This window comes from Heliangelus exortis, chromosome 1 (assembly GCF_036169615.1).
Source record: "Heliangelus exortis chromosome 1, bHelExo1.hap1, whole genome shotgun sequence".
Lineage (NCBI taxonomy): Eukaryota > Metazoa > Chordata > Aves > Apodiformes > Trochilidae > Heliangelus > Heliangelus exortis.
The window spans coordinates 150,315,079-150,324,845 of record NC_092422.1 but is presented as its reverse complement, the minus strand read 5'-3'; the positions used below and the strand labels follow the sequence as shown (position 1 = coordinate 150,324,845).

General features: G+C 45.4%; 1 protein-coding gene across 3 annotated transcripts in view; it reads left to right on the top strand.

Annotated features, from left to right (window-relative positions):
- The first annotated feature begins 209 nt into the window (after window positions 1-209).
- Window positions 210-9,767, top strand: part of RERG (RAS like estrogen regulated growth inhibitor) — a 103,849-nt gene continuing 94,291 nt past the window's right edge. Inside the window, exons 1-2 of one of the 3 annotated variants that reach the window (XM_071732990.1) lie at window positions 210-372; window positions 1,997-2,171. In XM_071732990.1, coding sequence (XP_071589091.1) covers window positions 2,111-2,171 — 61 coding nt within the window. In that variant the 5' untranslated portion in view covers window positions 210-372; window positions 1,997-2,110. Of the gene's footprint in view, window positions 373-471; window positions 602-1,579; window positions 1,822-1,996; window positions 2,172-9,767 lie in introns of those variants that run through there. The other 2 variants (XM_071732989.1, XM_071732991.1) reach the window with 2 other exon arrangements.

Sequence of the window (9,767 nt, the reverse complement as noted above, 5' to 3'; positions counted from 1 at the left end):
CTAGAGCCAAACACTCCGAATTACAGGGCTGAGCTCCCTCCCCTCGCAGACCTCGCTGGGTACCGGGTAACACTGGGGAGAATCGACAGAGAGGACACGACGCCTCCTTGTCCTCCCTCCTCAGCTCCCAGGACTGCGGAGCTCCCCGGACCCTCTCCCGGCACCACGGAGCGGGGCGGGAGTGCTGCTGCCGGCGGCCGTCAGGGGGCACCGCAGGGCCGCGGAGGGAGCCGCTGCCTCCCCGCTACCGCCGGCGGGAGCGCCCGGGGCTGGGCCGGGCCGGGTTGGGCCGGGCCGCACCTCCCCTCTCTCAGCGCCGTGGCGCAGCGTGGGCACCGCCGAGCGCGGCCCCTCCGCGCTGCTGGCGAGGAGGTGAGCGCAGGGCGGGTGGCGCGAAGCTTCTTCGGCAGGGGCGCGGGGAGGAGCGGGGGGAGGGAGCTCGGGGCGTGGGGAGGAGCGCGAGTGGGAAGATGCGGCGCGGGGGACACGGGGTCCGCGGTGCGGGGCCGGGGAGCGGCGGTGCCGGCAGCCGCGGGAGACACCCTGCACCGGGCGGGCGGCACCTGCCGGGACCCGGAGAAGGAACGGAGCCCACCCGAAGGTACGGGCTGGGGGGTGATGAACCAGGATCCACACAGAACTGTAAGAGATACCTGCCGGGCAGGGACGGGCGGAGTGCGGAGCAGTGGTGCCGCAGGCGGCTGCGGGGGGGGGAGTGCGCTTGGAGCCCTAAGGCGCTGGGTCAGGTACCGGCTGGCGAGCCGAATCTTTCTTGGAAGGGAAGGAGCGATGTCCTCCTTGTACCTACCCAGCGGGGTGGTCCAAGCTCCTGGAAGGCTTGGCGTTTGTAGCCTTTCGTGCGACGTGAGCGCCGTCTGATAGTTACTGTTTAGGCAAAATGAATCACTGCCAAAAGGTCAAAAGACCTCAGAACTGCGGTGGGACTCATCTCTGTGTAAGGTATCTTTACTCTTTCTTTTTTACAAGATGTTTTTCATAGGCAAACCCCCCTGGGTTTTATTTTAAGAAATGTGTTTGAATTGTGTTTTGCGGCAGAGCGGGTGGTATTCCCACAGAGCTTCCTAAATCGCTGTGGGAATCTGTGGGTAAAGTGGACACGTTAGCACGACAGCAAACTGTTTCAGGTCGCATTTGTAAGGACAGTTCTACCCTGTTTTAACAGGAGACTTAATTTTGAGGTATTAGTCTGGGCTGAGGGCTATCATCACAGGTGACGTTTTTAACCCAAGATCTTAAGGCATTTTACAATGACGGGTGCTGTTACAATTTTTTACTGTGCAGATTGAGAAATCAAGGCAATGAGGCATCAGGTGGCTTGCTCAAGGTCATGCAGCAAAGCTGTGAATATAGATAAATCCTGTGTGGCCTGTTAAAAGTGTATTACCAGAAATTCTGGCATCCTTTTTCTAATCCCACACTTTGCCAACTGTTTATGTACGAGCTGAGGCAGCTTAAACAAGGAGCACTAGATAACTTCTGCATGCTGATTTGTTAAGAGATTGGGCAAGGTACCAGTGCTTAAGGGTTTTTATGCAACTGCAGCTGAGTAACTGAAACATTTCTGGAACTGGAGGGCTTGAGGAAAGATCAGCTATCTGCAGACACTGTTAGCAAGTAGTCGTAATTCATTAGAGTTGAGGCAGATAGAGTAAATATAAGCAGATGCAACTGACAGAGGAAGAAAGAATAAATAACCTTATGCTGAGTTGCAAGACATTCTTTGGGTTAAGCACAATGTCATAATAGTTGCAGTATTACAGTACCAGTGTGAAACAAGCAGCAAGAACTAGAAAGCTGAAGGTAGGTTTTGCATGAACAAGGCCAAATGTGTCAGTGGTGCTGCCTCATTGTGTAAAGAGTAAGTGTAGCCTTGATTATCATGATTATTAAAAAAAAAGAAAAATGGGGGGGAGAGGAAAGAGATGAGGGAGAGCCTGGTTTCTCTCAGCTCCATCCTCATGCTTTTCTTCCCCAGGCTCTTCATTGATGTCACAATAACATGGTGAAGCTGAAGACAGAAGCTGGGAATAGTTCTTCTGCTTCACTTTTGATAATCAAGTGAATTTGTTGCCAGTCCGTTCCTTCCAGCATGGCTAAGAGTGCAGAAGTGAAGCTGGCGATCTTTGGTCGAGCTGGCGTGGGCAAGTCAGGTATGTTTGCTGTCTGATTTTTTTTCCCCTCTGCCTATTATCAGGTAACTCTTTCCTCCTTCTGTGCAGACAAACTCTCTGTGCAAAAAATCAATTGTGACCTTATTCTTGTCAAGAAGGTCAGGATCAGGCAAGGGTTTCTCTCTTGCTTTCTACACTATTTCTCTAAGTTCTCCAGGAAAAAAAGTACTTCTTTGCTTTAAAAAAAACTCGAACAACAGTAAAAACCAAAAAACTTCCCACCTTAACTGAATCCATCATGAAGTGGCAAGATTCCTTTTTCCATCCAAACAGAATTACTAATTTTTAATTTGCCTCTTCATAGTTTGTACTAGATGAAGGCATTTATATTACACTCCCTATCTCTTAAGATCAGTTATCCTCTGTTAAATATTGGATGACTTCTGTAATAGCTGTAATTCTGGTTGATTTCAGAGGGAAATTTTAGACTCAGCAACTCAAAATAATTTTCATTCTCAGTACACATTTGGATTTACATATTTACCAGGAAACCAATGAAGTCCAATGTGTAACATTTGCACTTGGAGAGATCTTTTGAGAAATAAACATAGTCTGGTGAGTTTATATGGTAGAAACACAAGGGGGAGGCATAAATGTTAAAAATCCTTATCCACAGACAGACTTTCCTTTGGCGAGATGAAGCATAATGTAAGGGTTCCAGCCTTTTGCAGGCAGTTTGGTGGTTTTGTGCTAATCTGACAGCTCCAGGACCACTCTAATGTATCCTTGTACCACAGGGATGAAGAAATAAGGAGACTGATTGTAATCATACTCCTATGCTAGAGTGGAAACTCTAAGATACTGTTTATTTTAGAGAATTCTGCACAAGAGAAGCCAGGGGGTAGGACATACTGGTAAGAACATTAGGTGAGATTTTCAGCTGCTGTCAGCCAGCTCTTGTTCTCTGAAGTAGCTCTTTTATTGGAAATGCCAAGGTTCTTGCCCATAAATGTGTTATAGTTCCATTACTTCAGAATGGGTTGATTCAAGATCATGTTTACCCAGAAGGCATTTTACCAGAACACTATCAGTGAAGTAGCTCTGTCAGCCTTGGGGAAAAAAAGGTGTATGTGAGGCAGATTGTTGGAGATGATACCACTCATTATACAAAGACAGCACAGATTAAATTTTATCTTCTTGAATAAAATACCTAAGGGAATGCTGATAAAATAATGGGATAAGTTTAAACTGTTCCTTCTCTCCTGCTGTGCTCATCCCACCCCTATTTTGTATTTGTCTTTTACTGTCATGTCCAGGTTTTGTGAATAACTTCAGTGGTTCATCTTTTGGTTTGTGTCACGTTTGGTTGATGGTTTCCATGGTTGTCCTGTCTTTTGTCTAGATTCAGAATAATGCAAGAGGATGTTGAATTATTTGCAGGAAAACTGAAACACCAAAAGACTCCCTTCACCCTTGATATCCCTAATGTTGTGAGAACTTGAATTTAAAAATATACAAAACTACTACAGAGGTCCTCATTTAAAATACCTCACCAGCATAGGCTCAACGAGAGCCTTTTTTGCCTGTTCAGTCCTTTTTGTAGACTTCACTAGAGTGGGATTTTTATGGCTGTTTTCCTGTAGTCCTGTAATTAGGTGGGAGATGATTTTTAATGAAATGCCAGTAAAAGCATCCTAGTCCTTCAGAATCCTCCTCTTTTTTTTAAATTTTTTTTTCCCCTTCGAGATGCAAGGAAATATTACATAAAGTATGACTAAGGACCCCTCTTTCTGATTGTGACCACATGTGTGCCTCTCTGTGGAAATGAAGGTGCATAGAAGTGCCCAGCACAACAGGGTGAATCTAAGGGGGTGATGAGACTAAAGTGCTGTCAGCCACCTAGACAGAGCAGCAGCTGTGCCCCCTAGAATTTCCAGCTTGCTTATGAAAAGCCCCCTTTATATATTGCTATGAAAGGATCCAGTTTTGAGAGCTCTACCAACTCTAGACAAATAAGTGGGGGGAAGAGGGTGCTGTGTCTGAAAATACCTGTTTGCCTGTAGCCAACAGTAGCAGCAATGGGAGCTGTGTAAGTGCTGCTACACGAAGTCCCCAGATAGCTGGGTTTGGAGGATAAGTACCCTGCCAGATTAGTGTGGATAGTGCCTTTTTTTAGCATAGCTATGTAGTTCCCTATCCCTGTTACCAGTTTGTAATACATGGTCGAGACAGGATCCTGTGGCCATAAGTTACTAGAGCAGGGTTGGACAGACAGCTCAAAGATAAGCCAGACTCTGGAAGCAGGAATGCAAGGCAGAACGCTGGAGCACGCTCCATACGTGTGATGAAAAGGAGACACTGGGTGATAAATAAGGCCACTGTAATTGCCAGAAAGTCAAGCCAAAAACTGGTCACTGGCTTGCTTTCTTGGCCTATCTTCATTTATTGAGGAAGAGCCAGGCATTAGGTTCTTAATCTGCAAGTTGCTTCACCACCTGACAACATCAGTGAAGTTACAATACAGATGTGTATTGTAATATCCTGCAGAGTCTCCTCTTCCAGTCCCTGACCAGGACTTTGGGTCAGTAAGACAAAGCAGCTATGAAAAAAGAAGTATTGTACTTCAGGATAAGTGGAGAATTAAAGAACCTCATGAAAGTGAATAGAGGTTTTAGCATTACTGAGTGTTGAAGAACATCTTAATCTCATTGTTAATGCTAGACATCTGTATCAGGGGTGAAAGATTCTTTGTTCTACCAAGTACTTCCTCCTAACTAATCTAAAACCTTCCCCAGCATGAGGTGGGAAACCAGAACACTGTTCCTAAGTCAGAGTAGTGATAGCATCTCAAGAGAGTTAAAGCTAGGGCAAACAAAACTTTTCTCCACTTTTCTTGCTGCTTATCAAGTTCCCATGGTTCAAAGGTTTAAAAAGCAAACAACAAGGAAGAGCAAGTCTGAGAGTCAGCTTTCTACTGTTTTCTTTCTTTGCCTTGTCTTCCCCATCTGCTGGAGAAAGCCAGCAGAACTGCAGATCAATTTTGTTTGTTTTGGGCTTTTTTTTTTTTTTTTTTTTTTTTTTTTTGGTTATTTTGTTTTGCGTTTGTCTTTTTTTGTTGTTGTTTGGCTTTATTTTTTTTAATTTAATGTAGACTGAAACCTTTCAACCCAAAAATGGACATGTAAGAGTGCTTCACTAAGGCTCATAGTAGAATTACACTGAGCATTAAAGAAATCACTGGCCAGCTTCTCTGGGCAAGCTGCCTGGGCAGGCTCATCAAGTAGGAGCATCCCAACCTACTCTCCTAGAGTGGACTGGATGCTCCTCCATTCACCCAGCTGTTATTGTATAAGCACTGTGTAAACATGATTTTAAAGAGATGAGGAGCTCTGCCTGAGCCAAAGGAGCACTTTGCTGCTGCTTCAGTCAGGAAGAAGAGACAGTCTGTGGGTGGGAAGGGACACTGCTAAGCCCTGCTGTAGATAACTGGGTGGTAACTCCTAATTTGGGCTAAAGTCAAGCAGCACTGAAGGGGAGAGAAAGAGCTTTTAAAGTCTTTTTCTTCATGTCCAAGATGAGCTTGGAGGAAGCAGAGAATTAAAGTTGGAATGAATTAAACATCGCTGTTTAAGTTGTTCTTTGCTGAATCCTACAGCTTCATTCCTATGGTAACAAAAGTTAGAATTTCCTAAATAGCTCCTTTGAAAAATACAGTGGTAACAATTAATAAAGACTTAAAGACCTTGTTCTTCCATGTCATTGCAAGGTACAGTATGTGCCCAGGGAGCTAAAGAGGTGTTGAAAATGCATGAAGTATGAGGAGAGGAGAAGGGCATGTACTGTCTAGCACTGCATGGCTGATGCTTTTCCAACTCATAATTCCATTGACTATGAATACTTAAAATACCTCTGCTTAGCAGCCTTTATATTTTGGCAAGAAAAAAAGAGAGAATGTCCAGCTGCAGCATGTGCTGTCCAGCTTGCCTTATGGCTGTGTTGGTGCCAGGCTGAATACTCTTAAGTTTTTGTGTTAGTGTGTATGGTGTACCTGGCCATGGTCAGATGCTGTTCTCATCTGTCTGTATGTGCCATGCATCTGCAGCCATGGTATGTGACAGAGATGTCTGTGCTTTTGCCATGGGTGCTGAAGTGAGAGGGAAGATCCTAAAGGTCCCACAGGCTCCCCCCAGTAACTTTCTGTCTGCTTCTGGGCAGCTATGCAATAATTTTCTTATGCTGTCAGGTATGAGGCATGAGGCTGTGGTCACCTTTTCATCCAGCAATAGCTCCTATGCTTGTATTTGAGCAAGAAGGGGATTATTGATAAAGTAACATCAATAAATATCACAGAAACAGAAACAAAGATCTCAATTTGTATTTGTTGGCTTACTCTATATTCCCTGTCTAGCCCAGGATGGGGGAACACACTTGTGAGAAAGATATCTGGATTTGAAAGTTTCTACAGAACAAGTTCAAGCAGCAGCTAAGGCAGAGAGGCCTACAACAAATCCATTTTGGCTTTATTATTTGGGGAGATGTCTGAAGTACACTATCAGGGATCACTTCCCATTTGCAAGGTCTGGGCATGAAGGCAATAGAAATACACTTAGCACCATTCCCCTTCAAAAAAACCATGGGTTACCAGCAAAGGAGAGTCCCTTGAGCCAGGAAGAATCCCCCTTCTTCATTGGATGCAGGGGAGGAATTATTAACACCAAGGATGAGGAAAACACTGAGATACTTAATTGCCTCGGTCTCTAATAGCCAGACCAGTCATCCTCAGGGTATTCAGCCCCCTGAGCTAGAAGGCAGGGACAGAGAACAGAAAAAAAACCCCATAATCCAGGAGGAAGCAGTTAATGACCTACTACAGCACCTGGACACTCACAAGTCTACGGGGCTAAGTGACATTCACCTGAGGGTGCTGATGGAGGAGCTTGCCAAGCCACTGTCTCATTTATCAATAGTCTTGGTTAACAGGGGAGGTACTAGACCTCTGGAGGCTTGCCAACGTGACACCCATCTACAAGAAGCTCTGGAAAGGAGGATCTGGGGAACTGCAGGCTTGTCAGTCTGACCTCAGTACCAGGGAAGACCTCGGTACCAGAGAAGTTTGTGGAGACATTCATCTTGAGTGTGCTCACATGGCACGTTCAGCATAACCAGGGGATCAGGCCCAGCCAGTATGAGTTCAGGAAAGGCAGGTCCTTCTTAACCAACCTGATCTCCTTCTATGACCACCCAGAGAATTTCTGTAACCAAATGGCAACATTGTTCATTCAAGCATCTCTGCCTTCCCTGTTCCATCTCATTTTAACTACATCTGACATTGGGTCTACCTGTGTCCCCTCTGAGCAGCTGGTGGCAGCTGTTAGAGCTAAGACTAAGTGTCTTAGTCCTGCTGTTCTTTGTTTCTGTTTAGGTTGGGCTAAATATAGCCTGCTGTTTGATTACCAGGGAAGGAATGCCAGGATTCTAGATTTATATGTGTAGCACAGCTTTTTCTCTAGGCCTGTGCCCAGCCACCCCATGCAGCAGTTGCCCTGATAAGACAGCCATCCTGCCCGCTTCTGTCTCCTGGAGTCATTGTGAAAGACAACTGAAAAGCTTCCTGGCCAAGACCCAGGAATCCTTCACCTGCCTACCACGAATCCTTGCAGTGTTTTGGTCTCTCTGCAGTTCCCCACAGAATCAATGAATGCACCTCCGTCTCCAAGACTGCTGCTAATGGTTCCTTTCAGAAATGCTAAGATTTTTCTTCTTCCCCAAACTTCATCTTTACTTCCCCGATATCTCTACCCTTTGCCTTGCACACACCTTTTTACTTGACTTCTCCTGGGTTATCCCTTGCCACATAGCCTCATTCTAGTATATTTCCTGAAGTCTGCATATGGTGGAATCACTTCTGCTTTCTACTTTACTTGAAAAACTTTATATACACAGTTGCCTTTCCTGCCTCCTCACTTAGTGCTTCCTCCCATCTCTGTTTCTCATCTCCAGCTCATTCATTCCTCTTTGCTGACACTGTTGTTGCATCATTAAAGGCTCAGTGCACAAGAACCAGATGAGCCAACCTGGCAGCAATGATACCATGTGGCAAAGCAGCAACTGCTGTGATGTGGTTCCTACTGTACTGGAAACCTTTCACTGGCTTGGGCTTTGAGGATGCTCCAAGCTTTGACTGCTCCAGACAGTTGTTGTATGAAGGAAGCCAGATTCACAGAGGTTAAAAAGGAAGCAGTGTTTATCCTTGCAGAACTAACCTCAGCAATAGAAGTGGGTAAATTCACCTATTTTGGCTTTGAAGCGAAGCAAAAGAAACAAGTTATGTCTGTATTTCCCAAGCAAACTTTCCTTTTCTGCATTTCTCTCTGTGCCACCCTCACAATTTTTACATTTACAGCACCCAAAAATAAGTATGTAAGTGTATGAAAAACTAACACCACCTTGAAGTAGGAGGCTGAACAAAATACTTTAGGCTTCAGCTGAGCTGCAGTTACAGGGCTGTCATTAGCTGCTGTTGACTGAAGATGTTTGCACCCTCTCACCTCACACCTGGCAGGCACTATCAACACCGTGGTGGGCAGGAGAGTGGAATGGGCGAGGAAACTATGGCATCCTCATCCACTCGCTGCTTTTATTCCAAGTCCATGTTTGCTCAGCATTCCTGACAGTCTGTTATTATACCCACTGGGGCAGTGGCAGAGTTATAACTGTGCAAAAAGGCACCCCTTGGCTTTCCTTCTCTTTCTACACACACGCTGGGGGGCACAGCCACGAGCACTCCCCTTTACTATTTTCCGGGTCATGGCAGTCCCACCTCCAGCTGGCCTGCAATTTGAAATAATATTTCTTTCCATTTGCTTCAGATGAAACCGGCTCCCCCAGTTTCATGGACTCCTACCTTTCCCAGAGCCAGAAAAATAACTAAGAATGGGGGATGCATCTGTTTCTTTTGACATTTCTTAATTCTGTATGGGGAAAGTACTTTTTATGATTATTTCCCACCAGGTAGAGCATTCACACTGCTGAAATTAGTCTGCAGCTGTTACAGTTTCTAATGGATTTGCCATGTAGGTGTGGGGAAATGCCATATATTATGGTAGTGACGCCACAGATAACTCACATTCTATGCATACACTGTGAAAAGATGAATGGCAAGAGAACCATGAATCCCCAGGGAAGGAAGTAGTAGATACATTAAACATATGTGCAGCTTTAAAATGCCATAGAAATCGGCTGGAGTCTCCAGCTGACTTTCCAGAAATGTTAGACAGTAGTTTGCATTGAGGAAAATGAGAGATTATGTTGAAAACATCAAGCCTGGTTTTGAAAGCACACAAAGCTCCTGACGTTCACAGATTGTTTCACTGCTGCTGCTCAGGGGTTGGCAGAGAGGAAGCTGCAGACAAGCAAGAGCAGAGGCCTGGGCCAGCGATGCATTTCTTTGTGGGAACTGTTTAGATAAGCAGCTTGAAAAGTTTTCAAGCTGGAAGGATGCAACTGGAAAACACACAGGATATACTTTTCCAGGGTGGGAATTTTGTTAGCGCTTGAGCAGCAGTCGAGGTTTCTAAAGGGCTGTGGGAACAAGGGTCACCACCGTGACCCTCCTGCAAGGCATAGCACTATGGC